The 15,541-nt window shown below is 40.0% G+C and overlaps 1 protein-coding gene across 8 annotated transcripts in view; it reads left to right on the top strand.

The window, feature by feature from the left end:
- Positions 1-15,541, top strand: part of LOC128694545 (MAM and LDL-receptor class A domain-containing protein 1) — a 235,534-nt gene that overhangs the window by 173,456 nt on the left and 46,537 nt on the right. For all 8 annotated transcript variants that reach the window (XR_011393412.1, XR_011393411.1, XM_070095885.1 and 5 more), the window contains 3 exons: positions 912-1,079; positions 3,874-4,018; positions 9,547-9,682. Coding sequence is in view for 6 of the 8 variants with exons in the window: in XM_070095885.1 (XP_069951986.1) it covers positions 912-1,079; positions 3,874-4,018; positions 9,547-9,682 (449 nt within the window). In the remaining 2 variants the exon portion in view is untranslated. The remainder of the gene's footprint in view (positions 1-911; positions 1,080-3,873; positions 4,019-9,546; positions 9,683-15,541) is intronic.

Below are 15,541 nucleotides of genomic sequence, written 5' to 3'. Positions count from 1 at the left end.
GTTGTCGGGTCGATTTCCTTTAACCTCTCCTTGTAGGACACACCCCTTAGTTCTGGGACTAGTCTTGTTGCAAACCTTTGCACTTTCTCTGGTTTCCTTACGTGCTTGGCTAGGTGTGGGTTCCAACTGGTACTGCATACTCCAATATAGGCCTAAGGTACACAGTGTACAGTGTCCAGAATGAGTCCTTATTAAGATGTTGGAATGCTGTTCTTAGGTTTACTAGGTGCCTGTATGCTGCAGCAGTTAGTATTTAGTTGATGTGTGCCTCAGGAGATATGCCTGGTGTTATACTCACCCTAAGATAGTTTTCCTTGAGTGAGGTTTGTAGTCTCTGGCCCCCTAGACTGTACTCCATCTGCTGTCTCCTTTGCCCTTCCCCAGTCTTCATGACTTTGCACTCGGTGGGGTTGAACTCCAAGATCCAGTTTCTGGACCAGATCCCTGTGTAGTTCTGCCGGGTCTTCGTCCGATTGAATTCTTCTCATCAGCTTCACATCATCTGCAAACAGGGACACCTCTGAATCTATTCCTTCTGTCATGTCATTCACAAATACCAGGAACATTACCAGTCCTAGGACTGACCCCTGTGGAACCCAGTTCGTCACACGTGCCCACCCTGACACCTTGCCACATACCATGCCTTGCTGTTGTCTTCTTGACAGATATTCCCCTGCCTTCCCTGTTATCCCTGCCTGGTCCTCCAGCTTTCACACTAATCTCTTGTGTAGGACTGTGTCAAACGCCTTCTTACAGTCCAAGAAAATGCAATCTACCCGTGTGTGTGTTTGTTTTTGTTTTTAACATAAGATATTAGAAAATTAAAGCCATATTTACAAATTGTAATTTTTGTATCTATTGTAATTACTCTCCAAGTGTCTGGTTCACAATATAACACAGATAAATTTCAGTGAAGCCTACTCTAGCTACAGTGCAGGTAGCTGACTGCACCTTCGACCATGACCTGTGCACCTGGGAATTGCAGAAAACCAACCAGACCTATACTTCTTCCATTGACAAATGGCAGTTGGCTACAGGAGACAAAATCCTCAGGGACCACACTTTTGATGCTGATGGAGGTAGGGGCTCCAAAATTCATTGGCTGTGTGTACACACTAGATTGAGAGGAAAAAATGGACACTTGTTTCCTCTTGTTGGCAGTCATTTGCCTTCTTGCTACTTGTAAGAGTGAAGTAGGTGGAAACGAATAGTTTCAGTGAAAGTAGGGCTTAGACTAGGACGAGTGATTTTTACCATGGTTATTTAACATATTTACAGATAGGGTTATGAAAGAAGTCAGTGGTAGGGTGTTGGAAGGGGTGTGGGATTGAATAACCATGCCACATATAAACTAAATATAGATCTTAATACCACTGATTGCAAAAAGGATTTAGGAGTTCTGGTTAGCAGTAATCTAAAACCAAGACAACAGTGCATTAGTGTTCACAATAAAGCTAACAGAATTCTTGGCTTCATAACTAGAAGTATAAATAATAGAAGGCCTCAGGTTGTTCTTCAACTCTATATATCCTTGGTTAGGCCTCATTTAGACTATGCTGCTCAGTTCTGGTCACCGTATTACAGGATGGATATAAATGCTCTGGAAAACATACAGAGGAGGATGACAAAGATGATCCCATATATCAGAAATCTTCCCTGTGAGGATAGACTGAGGGCCCTGAATCTGCACTCTCTCGAAAGGCGTAGAATTAGGGGGGATATGATCGAGGTGTATAAATGGAAAACAGGAATAAATAAAGGGGATGTAAATAGCGTGCTGAAAATTTCCAGCCAAGACAGGACTCGCAGCAATGGTTTCAAGTTGGAAAAATTCAGATTCAGGAAGGATATAGGAAAGCACTGGTTTGGTAATAAGAGTTGTGGATGAGTGGAACAAACTCCCGAGTACAGTTATTCAGGCTAAAACGTTGTTATTATTATTATTATCACACTGGCCGATTCCCACCAAGGCAGGGTGGCCCGAAAAAGAAAAACTTTCACCATCATTCACTCCATCACTGTCTTGCCAGAAGGGTGCTTTACACTACAGTTTTTAAACTGCAACATTAACACCCCTCCTTCAGAGTGCAGGCACTGTACTTCCCATCTCCAGGACTCGAGTCCGGCCTGCCGGTTTCCCTGAATCCCTTCATAAATGTTACTTTGCTCACACTCCAACAGCACGTCAAGTATTAAAAACCATTTGTCTCCATTCACTCCTATCAAACACGCTCACGCATGCCTGCTGGAAGTCCAAGCCCCTCGCGCACAAAACCTCTTTTACCCCCTCCCTCCAACCTTTCCTAGGCCGACCCCTACCCCGCCTTCCTTCCACTACAGACTGATACACTCTTGAAGTCATTCTGTTTCGCTCCATTCTCTCTACATGTCCGAACCACCTCAACAACCCTTCCTCAGCCCTCTGGACAACAGTTTTGGTAATCCCGCACCTCCTCCTAACTTCCAAACTACGAATTCTCTGCATTATATTCACACCACACATTGCCCTCAGACATGACATCTCCACTAAAACGTTGTGTAGTTTTAAAAACAGGTTAGATAAATACATGAGTGGGTGTGGGTGGGTGTGAGCTGGACCTGACTAACTTGTGCTGCTGGGTCTGGTGCAGTGCTCCATCGTTGAGTTTAGGTGACCAGACTGGGTGGGTCATTGGGCTAATCTGGGGGGGGGGGGGCATGGACCTGCTCCGCATAGGTCAGTAGGCCTGTTGCAGTGTTCCTTCTTTCTTATGTTCCTATGTAGGGTGTTGGAAGGGGTGTGGGATTGAAAGACGTTGGATTTGCTACAAAGTGGGAGTTATCCCAGTTTCTGTTTACTAATGGCGCAGTTCTTTATAGGAAATTCTAAAGGCAAATTACAAAGGTTGGTGGATGAATTTGGGAGGGTATGCAAAAGAAGGAAATAGAGTGAACAGAGATGAGTAACAAAAAAAAGTCTAGGCAGTGATAGATTATTAGTTTGAACGGAGGGAGTATATAAGTGGATGCATTTAGATATTTGGGAGCAGCCATGTCAGCAGATGGGTCTGTGAAACTTGATGTGAACCATAAAATAAATAAGGGAAAAAAGGTGGGTAGTGTGTCAATGTGTGGAAAGAGAAGTTTATCTATGGAGGCAAAAAGATGGAATGTACCAGAGTATTGTGGTACCAACACTTTTATATGGTTGTGAGGCATGAATTTTGAATGCTGCAGCAAAGAGGCTAGAGGCAGTGGAGATGTCTTGTTTGAGAGCAACATGTTGTGTGAATATCATGCAGAGAATTCAGAGATTAATTTAAAAGCAGTGTGGGATGACAAACTGCATAATTCGGAGAGCTGAGTAAGGGCTGTTAAGGTGGTTTGGGCATGTAGAGAGGATGTATAGGAATAGGTTAAAGAAGAGGGTGTATAAAATCTGGGGTGGAAGGTAGAAGGGAGAGGGGTTGTCCCAGGAATAATTGGAGGGAGGAGGTACAAGAGCTTTAAGTTTTAGGGGCTTGAGCATCCAGCAGGCTTATGTGAGCACATTGAATAGGTATGAATTGGGACATGGTTTTTAATAGTGGTTCTGTTGGAGTGTGAGCAAGGTAACTTTATGAAGGGATTTAGGGCAGGCAACCTGTTAGCCAGACTTGAGTTCTGGAGGTGGGAAGAGTAGTGTCTGCCTGCACTCTGGAGGGGTGGGGATGTTGCAGTTGAACGGGTAATCTGATTGTGATAGTCAGCACACTTTTGGAAAGACGGCAATTGAGTGACTGTTTAATTCCTGGGGTCCCTGCCTTGGTGGAAGATGGCTGTTAATAATAAAAATAATAATTATAATTATTATTTTTATTTTTATTTTTATTATATTAAACATCTCCTTACCAGGTGGTTTTGGTTACCTCGAGTCCTTCAACACACAACACACAAGTCGCCTCAAGAGTTCTCTCCTCCCTCAGAATCAGACGTTCTGCCTTACATTTTGGTTCTCTGAGATCTATCCCGATCATTCAGCCAAGTTGTCTCTCATCAGGTGGGTAATTTCAGCCAAGTTGTCTTTCATCTGGTGGGTTGCTGCCTATATCCCCTCTAGAAGGGAGGAGTTGCCTTAATACCAATAAAGAGCTCTTGATCAAGGGAATTAAGATACGTATCTCTGATTGCCTCCCATTTCAAAGGTAGCATTTGACCCCTTTGGATAGTAATCAAGCTAAGCATATCACTAAGCACTTTTATAAGATGTACAATGGAATAGTGGCGAGAATTCTTTCCCGTAAGCTGTGTGTTGTAAAATGGCACACCATGTTACTTCTTATTTAATAGTTGCATCCCCCTGAGCTTGTTAGCAAAAGACTTCAGCACCTCTGTTTATCATGTGCTCTAATAGTTGCTCTGGGTCTTTAAATAAATACTCATAATTGTGGAAAAAATTTTGGAGTGAGTTAAACAAGTTAAGAAAGCCTAGGGAAAGTAAGGATTTGTCAGTTAAAAACAGAGTAGGGGAGTTAGTAGATGGGGAGAGGGAGATATTAGGTAGATGGCGAGAATATTTTGAGGAACTTTTAAATGTTGAAGAAAGGGAGGCGGTAATTTCATGCACTGGCCAGGGAGGTATACCATCTTTTAGGAGTGAAGAAGAGCAGAATGTAAGTGTGGTGGAGGTACGTGAGGCATTACGTAGAATGAAAGGGGGTAAAGCAGCTGGAACTGATGGGAATATGACAGAAATGTTAAAAGCAGGGGGGGATATAGTGTTGGAGTGGTTGGTACTTTTATTTAATAAATGTATGAAAGAGGGGAAGGTACCTAGGGATTGGCGGAGAGCATGTATAGTCCCTTTATATAAAGGGAAAGGGGACAAAAGAGAATGTAAAAATTATAGAGGAATAAGTTTACTGAGTATACCAGGAAAAGTATATGGTAGGGTTATAATTGAAAGAATTAGAGGTAAGACAGAATGTAGGATTGCGGATGAGCAGGGAGGCTTCAGAGTGGGTAGGGGATGTGTAGATCAAGTGTTTACATTGAAGCATATATGTGAACAGTATTTAGATAAAGGTAGGGAAGTTTTTATTGCATTTATGGATTTAGAAAAGGCATATGATATTGGCAGTTTGGAAGGATATGTTGTGTATCTTTATATGTGTATGCTTCTAAACTGTTGTATTCTGAGGACCTCTGCAAAAACAGTGATAATGTGCGAGTGTGGTGAAAGTGTTGAATGATGATGAAAGTATTTTCTTTTTGGGGATTTTCTTTCTTTTTTTGGGTCACCCTGCCTCGGTGGGAGACGGCCGACTTGTTGAAAAAAAAAAAATAAAAAAAATGATAGTGGAAAGAGGAGCAATGTGGCAGATGTTGCAAGTATATGGAATAGGTGGTAAGTTACTAAATGCTGTAAAGAGCTTTTATGAGGATAGTGAGGCTCAGGTTAGGGTGTGTAGAAGAGAGGGAGAATACTTCCCGGTAAAAGTAGGTCTTAGACAGGGATGTGTAATGTCACCATGGTTGTTTAATATATTTATAGATGGGGTTGTAAACGAAGTAAATGCTAGGGTGTTTGGGAGAGGGGTAGGATTAAATTATGAGGAATCAAATTCAAAATGGGAATTGACACAGTTACTTTTTGCTGATGATACTGTGCTTATGGGAGATTCTAAAGAAAAATTACAAAGGCTAGTGGATGAGTTTGAGAATGTGTGTCAAGGTAGAAAGTTGAAAGTGAACATAGAAAAGAGTAAGGTGATGAGGGTATCAAATGATTTAGATAAAGAAAAATTGGATATCAAATTGGGGAGGAGGAGTATGGAAGAAGTGAATGTTTTCAGATACTTGGGAGTTGACGTGTCGGCGGATGGATTTATGAAGGATGAGGTTAATCATAGAATTGATGAGGGAAAAAAGGCGAGTGGTGCGTTGAGGTATATGTGGAGTCAAAAAACGTTATCTATGGAGGCAAAGAAGGGAATGTATGAAAGTATAGTAGAACCAACACTCTTATATGGGTGTGAAGCTTGGGTGGTAAATGCAGCAGCGAGGAGACGGTTGGAGGCAGTGGAGATGTCCTGTCTAAGGGCAGTGTGTGGTGTAAATATTATGCAGAAAATTCGGAGTGTGGAAATTAGGAGAAGGTGTGGAGTTAATAAAAGCATTAGTCAGAGGGCAGAAGAGGGGTTGTTGAGGTGGTTTGGTCATTTAGAGAGAATGGATCAAAGTAGAATGACATGGAAAGCATATAAATCTATAGGGGAAGGAAGAAGGGGTAGGGGTCGTCCTCGAAAGGGTTGGAAAGAGGGGGTAAAGGAGGTTTTGTGGGTGAGGGGCTTGGATTTCCAGCAAGCGTGCATGAGCGTGTTAGGAGTGAATGGAGACGAATGATACTTGGGACCTGACGATCTGTTGGAGTGTGAGCAGGGTAATATTTAGTGAAGGGATTCAGGGAAACCGGTTATTTTCATATAGTCGGACTTGAGCCCTGGAAATGGGAAGTACAATGCCTGCACTTTAAAGGAGGGGTTTGGGATATTGGCAGTTTTTAGGGATATGTTGTGTATCTTTATACGTATATGCTTCTAAACTGTTGTATTCTGAGCACCTCTGCAAAAGCAGTGATAATGTGTGAGTGTGGTGAAAGTGTTGAATGATGATGAATGTATTTTCTTTTTGGGGATTTTCTTTCATTTTTGGGTCACCCTGCCTCGGTGGGAGACGGCCGACTTGTTGGAAAAAAAAAAAATTTGTGGAATTTCTTGAATCTGCTCCTGTGGTCTAGGGCATCACCAGCATGTATACTGAGCATTGACTGTTATCATATAATGACATTCAAATACAGTGACAGTTCATATTAAGTAGGACGCAAGTTGTTTGACATCCTGTCTTGATGTCAACACGAAACCCACGGCACCAGAGGGCCTCAGATAGACAATATTCACACCTGGAGAGGAGGTAAAGCTCTCCAGATAGCAATCCATAATTTGTGCAAGGCAAGTAGGGATGTGTTTGAAGCATAAAGGTGTTAATAATAGGGCTAGTTAAAGTCATTAAGTTCTGGACCTTGTCAGTATCATATCCACACATTGTGTTCACCTGCCATGTCAAGCCTACTGAGCCAGTGCACATGAACAGAAGATTTTTTATACTAGTAATAGATCCAGGGACCAGATGTTAACAAGGACTCATACTGGTAAGTGTCCACTGTACTTGTGATTTACAGCTCATTGTTGAGGAAGGGCCCACCATGTTTGAGAGTGTGTGGTCCAGCTGCCATTGTTCTTGGTAGATGACTGATCCCTAATTAACCAAGTCAGTCATAACTCGGTAAGCATGATTGTATATTTATGCTTCAACAACAAAATTGGTTAGCTGGACTTGAATCCTGGAGGTGGAAAGGGCAGTGTCTTCACTGAAAGAGGGGTGGGGATGTTGCAGTCAGAGGGTAATCTGAATTTGGATGTCAGGACACTTTTGGAAAGACAGTAATTGAATGAATGACAATCAGTGTGTTATCTTTAGATCACCCTGCCTTGGCAAGAGATGGCTACTGAGGTAAAAATTATATACTTATATAGTATATCCTAGGTAGAGGTTGGCAGACAGCAAATGCCCAGGAAGGTAATACTGTCCTGCCATGCGAGTGTAAAGCAGAAGCCTGTAATTGTTTTACATGATGGTAGGATTGCTGGTGTCTTTTCTGTCTCATAAACATGCAAGATTTCAGGTATGTCTTGCTACTTGTACTTATACTTTGGTCACATTACACATGCATGTACAAGCATATATATGCACACACCCCTCTGGGTTTTCTTCTATTACTAGTTTTTGTTCTTGTTTATTTCCTCTCATCTCCATGGGGAAGTGAAACAGAATTTTTCCTCTGTGAGCCATGTGTGTCGTAAGAGGCAACTAAAATGCCAATGCATGAATCTTATTGTAGCCAGCTGGCCCGGTGAATAATGCGTCGGTCTGGAGTTTTACGACTCTGACTGTAGGTTCATGCCCCACCCATGGTATGGTTTGTTTGCATTCGTGTCACTATGATTTCACGAGTTATTTATTGCCTGGTTTAAGCATCAGTTTATTCCTGAAGTCATGTTATGCCTGCACAGCAAGAACCTTGCATTTAAGGTTCTCTTCACTTTTGATAATTCAAGGGAGACAGATAACACAAAGATGAGAAAGAAGAACCTGAAGAAAAAGTTATCATTGCAAAAGTTATGTAAGCAGTTCCACAGTTGCTAAACTAGCAGACTTTTTCACAGAAGAGGACTGTGACAAATATAGAAGCACTGCTCTGAAACAGGGTCTGAAGCAGTTGATGATGCCTTACTGTCAGCTGTATAAAGTACTGTAGAGTAAGTTGAGACATTACAGGAATTCTCAGTACTCCAGGACAACTATCAACATCAGTGCAAGATCCTAAGCCATCCACCTCAGCTTATGATCCATAACTTTCCACCTTATCTAACAATTCACAACCATCAACCTCAGTCATGTAGGGCCACATCATTCCTCACCACTTTAAGGAGGGCCCCATATGTATGGCTCTTAGGTTCCCCACCCCCATATGGTAAGTGAAAATCACTGGATGGTGAAAATGAGCCGTTATTTCATTATTGAATGTATCTAAAATGCCTGATAATGTGTTTACACTATCATATATTAAGTGCTCAATACAGTTACACATAAAAACAAAATAAATTCAGAGTAAATAAATCCACAAAATAAATTCACGGATCTGGTGCTGGTTGACTTTCCCTCGTGCAACTGTTATGCAGATACACAATACACAAATAACCTGCACATAAAAGAGAGAAGCTTACGATGACGTTTTGGTCCGACTTGGACCATTGACAAAGTCAATGCAAAAATTGAAAGCCAACTAAAATGTGGAACATCGAAAAGGTGCCAAATACACAGGGCCCTCCTGTACAGTAGGACCCCCATATCTGCTGGGGATACATTCCAAGGACCTGCTGTGGACACCAAAACCATGGATAGAAACAAGCTTCTACCCATTATACAGTTTAATTAATAAATTGTCTCCAATAAGTGGAGAATTATCACATTTTCACTGATGGAAAGCATTTCACGGCTTCTCTTAGGCTTTGAAGAATTGCAGCCTTTTCTACTTTTGCACTTTGGAGTCATTATTATATAAAATTAAGAGGTATTTTTGGGCCACAGTAAACCATGGATAACTAAAACCACGGATACTGAATCAGTGGATACATGGGTTCTACTGTATATGTAATCTTTGTAGCTATAAGTATTTTATTAAATATAACACAACACTGCATCCACGTGGTTAAATTTTTATTATTTTTTTATAAAATTTCCAGATCTAAAAAAATTTGTTGGCTATTTTTGGGGGTTAAATATATGTAACTATTTTTTATGTTCTTCAGTTCATTTTAGACAATTTGTTTTATTGGACATTGTTTTCAAGAACATTACCATCTTAATTGGTATTCAGCCTGTACCAGTAACCTCTAGGAAACTGTTGAAGGACATTTTTTGTATTACAGCATATGAACTAAAAGATTTCTTGTTCCTCTTGCCTAGGTTGGTGGCAGGGAACGAGGAGGTAGTGTGGAGTGCCCTCCAGAGCACAATTACCAACCCTCCAGTTGCTGTCGACAATGATGCCACCTGGCGGTATGCTCAGGTGCTGCTTGAGAATCAGGACAGTGATTACCAGGTCATTGACATATGTTTATACTATATTGTTATTAAACATTTATGATAGACTAATTTTTTCTATTGCTTTGTTTTCAGTTGATATATTGAATGAGTGAATTAAGATTCATAACTCTTGTATAATAAAATTATATTTCTTATTAAAGACTAACATGGAATCCACTGGTGACTTTAGTAACCATAATTTCATGTATAAGGGCAGCCTTGGTTAGTCTCTGTTGGTGCTGTAGTCAGAAATAAGTGTAACTATGCTATTGATTTTTCAACATACTGGCCATCTTTTTATATTCAGTAATCAATACAGGAGGAGGAGTTACGAGCCCCTTGCTCCTGGCATTTTAGTTGCCTTTTACAACACTTACGGTTTTTGGAAGAAATCAATCGAGTTTATTCTCTATAAGGATTACAATGCGGGGCTTACAGATTTTGAATATTGTGTGGTTTACATGTTTTAAAATACTATTTACAGAGGGGGCCACTAGGACACCTAGCATGGCTAGGCATTTCGGGAAGACTTAGATTAATTCTAAACTTTAAATTATTACAGATTATGGTATTAAGGCTAAGTGACTACATTATAGTTTGTGAGTTTAGCAGTGTGAATGCTTTTGTTTTGGCACAATACATAGCGTCTATATTGGAGTATCATAGGCAAACATGACTAGTTAGGATTCATTATTTTAAGATTAAGAATCGTATTTCTGTGTTTATAGTCAATAGGTGAGTGAGTGTAAGTGTGAACCACCAGGTGGTTTACATGTAGTTAGTTGGCAGGGTGTATCAGGGAGATGAGATGCTTTCTAACTGTAGTTTTGAAAGTGATGAATGTGTCTGCAGTTCTAGAGTTTTCAGGTAGGGTGTTCCAGATTTTAGGCCCTTTGACACACACTGAATTTTTGTAAAGGTTTAGTCGGACACGGGGAATGTCATAGAGATGTTTGTGTCTGGTGTTATGCCTGTGGGTCCTGTCACAACTATCAAGAAAGCATTTTAGATCAAGGTTAATATTGGAATTTAAGGTCCTGTAGATGTAGATTGCACAGTAGTAAGTGTGGATGTTCTGAACAGGGAGTAAGTTTAGATCTATGAAGAGTGGGGGAGTGTGTTGCCAGGAATGGGATTTAGTGATCATTCTTACTGCGGCTTTTTGTTGGGTTATTATTGGCTTTAGATGTGTTGCTGCAGTTGATCCCCAAGCACAAATAGCATAGGTGAGGTATGGATAAATGAGTGAATGGTATAGTGTGAGAAGGGCAGTTTGCGGCACTTAATATTGTATCTTGGAGAGCATCCCCACCGTTTTGGATATTTTTTTTATGTGTTGGATATGGGTGCTGAAATTTATGTTGTTGTCGAGGTATAGACCTAGGAATTTGCCCTCATTATGTCTGGCAATTAGAGTGTTGTCGATCTTAATGTTAAGTTGCGCAACACCTGCTCTGCTACCAAACATAATGTAGTAGGTTTTGTCAGTGTTGAGTGTAAGTTTATTGGCTATCATCCAAGTCAGAATTTTGAGCAGCTCCTCGTTGACAATGGTGTTGAGGGTGGCAAGATTAGGGTGGGAGGTGACGTAAGTCGTGTCGTCAGCAAAGAGAATGGGTTTCAGGTGTTGGGATACGTTTGGAAGATCATTAATGTAAATGAGGAAGAGCAGGGGACCAAGGATGCTTCCCTGCAGAACTCCAGTATCAAGTGGCCGTGTTGATGAGGCTGTGTCTTTAATGGTGACATACTGATACCTATTAGTAAGGTAGGATTTGAAATATGCAAGCGCATGGCCACTTATACCATAATGGTAAAGTTTGTGGAGTAGGATGCCGTGGTCTACTGTGTCAAACTCTTTTCTTAGGTCAATAAAAATTCCTAGCGGATATTCCTTATTTTCCAGTGCTGTGTAAAGCAGATCTAGCATTTTTACAATTGCATCATTAGTGCTTTTATTTTTCCTGAGTCCAAATTGGCAAGGGTTGAATATGTTTTGTGCCATTATAAATGAATATACTAGTCTCCTGTGCACGAGTTTTTCAAAGATTTTGGATAGCAATGGTAAGTTTGATAATGACCTATAGTTGTTTACATCTGTAGGGTCACCACCTTTATGTATTGGTGTAACCCTTGCTGTCTTGAGTAGTGTCGGGAAAGTGCTAGTTTCTAGTGACTTGTTAAAAAGTAATGTAATAGCATGCGAAAGGACATTGGCCACTCACTTGTACAATAATGGTGGGACGTGAGACAGATTCCCTGAGTTATTTTTGATTGACTTTATAATCGCGGTGACTTCCGTGGGCTCAGTTGGTACAAGATAGAGGGAATTTGGAAAATTCCCATCTAGGTAGTCCCCGGCACGGGCGTTGATACGTGGGATTTTACTGGCGAGATCAGATCCTATGTTTGAGAAGAAGTCGTTTATCTTGTTAGCTGTATCAGTGGGATGCAGTGGTGTTTCATTAGGTTTGGTTAGGACAATATTCTTGTTTTTTTTTAGTTTGTGGGTCCCCAGAATCTGGGAAAGTGTTTTCCAGGTCTTTTTTTATATCTCTTCTTGTGTCAGTGAATCTGCTGGAGTAGTACAATTGTTTGGCTTTCTTTATTAATTTGGTGAGAACTGATGAATATTGTTTAAGAATATCTTTGTGTATTAAGCCCTGTCTATATTGCTTTTCATATTGGTGTTTCTTATCAATAGATTTCAGAATGCTGCTGGTTAGCCATGGGCAACCTAGCCGTTTATTCGTGATCTGTTTCGTTTTTATAGGACAATGTTTGTTGTATAGTCTAAGTATTTTGTTAAGAAAAATGTCTGTCCAATCGTCAATACCATTGGCATTGGAGAATTCTCTAGGCCAGTCAACAGTCTCTAGGTCTGCTGTGAAATTCCTTATTGAGGCCTCGTCATGGAGTCTAAATGAAACTTTGTTGTATTCGAGTGGTGGCTTACTAATGTTTGTTACGAGGAAGGTAGGGTAGTGGTCTGTAGTGCTGTGATTATCCCTGATTTAAGAGGGGCTAGTATATTGGTCCATGTGTGGTCTATTATGGTTGCACTTGTCTCAGTCATCCTGGTTGGTTTAGTTATTGTTGGTATGAGAAGTGTGTTGTTCATATTGTTGATGAAATCAGTTACAGGCTGATCATCTGGTAGGCCAAGGTTGATATTGAAGTCTCCAGCTAAGAGAAGGTGGTGCTTGTTCATTTGTCTGTTTGTTATTAGTGCTTTTAGATTCTCACTGAAATTTGGGATGTTTGTGTGGGGTATCCAGTAAATGGCACCGATTGTTATGGGCGTCTTAAGGTTTTTTACAGTAAAATTAGCAAAAATGTATTCCCCATATTCATCACTAAAGTAAGTGGTGCTAATACAAAATAGTTGGTTAGAGTAATAGATTGCAATACCACCCCCAACTTGGTATGGTCTGCAGTTGTGGATTTCTGTGTATCCTGGTAGTGGGTAGATATCTATTGTCCTGTTTAAGCCAGGTCTCAGTAAGAATAATGCAGGAGAAGGGTGTCTTAAGCAACTCAAGGAGTGCCAGGAGGTCATCATAGTGTTTGCTTAAGGACCTGATGTTGTAGTTAAGAACTGATAGACTTTTAGCATTGTTTAGGATAGTGCTGGCTTGTGATGCTGTGTAATAAAGGCAGTTACTTTTCAATAAGTTTTGATTGTGTGTTAGATTATGGAGGTTTAGATCAGGGTCAACGTGATCATTCATCTTTTAAGTTTAAATAGTGGTTATTTATATCCTGTATTGTGCAGTGAGTTCTAATACTGATATCTGTAGTAGTGGGAAGGTTGGATAAGTATATAGCTAAAGCACTTTGGTCATATAGAGTATAGTCACTAATAAACATAATGAAGTTGAAATTGTCTGTGTTGTGCTAGAATGAGCTAAAGTACAACTAGGTATAAACTAATAATATAAGAATACAAGTTAAAAAGGTACAAGACTCTCACTTTCAAATGCACTAAGGTCTAATATAAGTTGTTAACAAGAACAAGAGTATAACTAGATTGAAATTGACAAGATAAAATACACAAATTAATGTTCCAAAAGAATAAAATAGAAAAATAAAGATGGCAATGACTTGGTTATAATATGATAGTAAGATGGTACAAAGGATAATATAAAGGTTGGAGGTGAATATACAGACTTGAAAATTTGGCAACAAAAGGTTAAGAAAAGTATAAAATAATGATTAATGTACAAAAGTAAAGTTGACTGGTAGTAAATATGGTGTTTAATAAAATTTTAGTAAGTAATAATGATTACGACCAACTTGTTGAAAAAAAAAAAAAAAAAAAAAAAATTATTTCAAGTACTAAATTTTAAGAACAGTTATTTGGATTCAGTATTGCACTGGTAGTTATACTAGAGCTTAATTGGCAGTACAAGGTATTCAAGAGTGAGGAACGACTCTAAGATAGTAAATGTGGTATTAAAACAGGTTATGGTAATTAAACAAGTAATGGTAATTAAAATAATGCCAAAAATGTTGAGAGTAAATTGTACTGATAGTAAAAAATGGTATTTGATAATAAATTTGGTATGTAACAAATGGTATTTGAAAGATTTTTCTACTTCCCCATGGAAACTAAAGAAAATTAAAAACAAGAGCTATTCAGAAAATTGGAGACATTTTAGATGGGTGTGTGTACAGTAGACCTCCAGATATCGGGAGGTTCTGTTAATGGCCAACTCAGTGATCGGCCAGTTTTTTCGGTGCCTGGTTATTGGCCATTAATTTGGTGATCGACCGTTTGGGACACGTCCGTCCGCCGGCTGGGGCCGCTTGCGCATCAGTTTGGCTGTCTCTCAGTGGCCGAGAGACAGCAGCTGCCCAGGGAGGTACTACCATCTTGCCAAGTGAGTGTAAAACAGCCTGTAATTGATGGTAGGATTGCTGGTGTCTTTTTTTTTTTTTTTTTTTTTTCTCATAAACATGCAAGATTTCAAGTACATCTTGTTGCTTCTACTTATATTTATGTCACACTACACATGCATGTACAAGCTTATATATAAACACCCCTCTGGGTTTTCTTTTATTTTCTTACTAGTTCTTGTTCTTGTTTATTTCCTCTTATCTCCATGGGGAAATGGGACAGAATTCTTTCTCCGTAATCTATGCGTGTCGTAAGAGGCGGCCAAAATGCAAGGAGCAAGGGGCTAGTAACTCCTCCTCCCCCCCCCCCCCTTTTTTTTTTACACACTGTTTGACAAGGTTAAGGATCCCTAGCTTTGGGCGATAAGACACAAAGGCAACATCTAGGCAACTTTATTCCAAAATGTTTCGCCTACACAGTAGGCTTCTTCAGTCGAGTACAGAAAGTAGGCGGGAGCAGTAGAGATGTGAAGATGATGTAATCAGTCCATCACCCTTGAAGTCGTAGATTTGAGGTTGTCAGTCCCTCAGCCTGGAGAAGTTCTGTTCCAAAGTCTGGAACTAACTGAAGATCAAGCGACAGTGTTGAGACTTAAATACTGTCGGAAGGAGAGGTGCAGAGTCGTAGTAGTGAGAATGTAACCACTGAGAGGTCAGGTCCCTCTCAGATCAAACGTTTCGGAACAAAGTTGCCTAAATGTTGCCTTTGTGGGATACGGCCGGTTTGTTGAAAGAATGAAGAAATGTGTGTGTGTGTGTGTGTGTGTGTGTGTGTGTGTGTGTGTGTGTGTGTGTGTGTGTGTGTGTGTGTGTGTGTGTGTGTGTGTGTGTGAGTGTGTGTGTGTGTGTGTGTGGGGGTGTGTGTGTATATATATATATATATATATATATATATATATATATATATATATATATATATATATATATATATATATATATATATATATATATATATATATATATATTGACACAGTTA

This window comes from Cherax quadricarinatus, chromosome 51, assembly GCF_038502225.1.
Source record: "Cherax quadricarinatus isolate ZL_2023a chromosome 51, ASM3850222v1, whole genome shotgun sequence".
Lineage (NCBI taxonomy): Eukaryota > Metazoa > Arthropoda > Malacostraca > Decapoda > Parastacidae > Cherax > Cherax quadricarinatus.
This window is presented reverse-complemented; position numbering and strand designations above follow the sequence as displayed.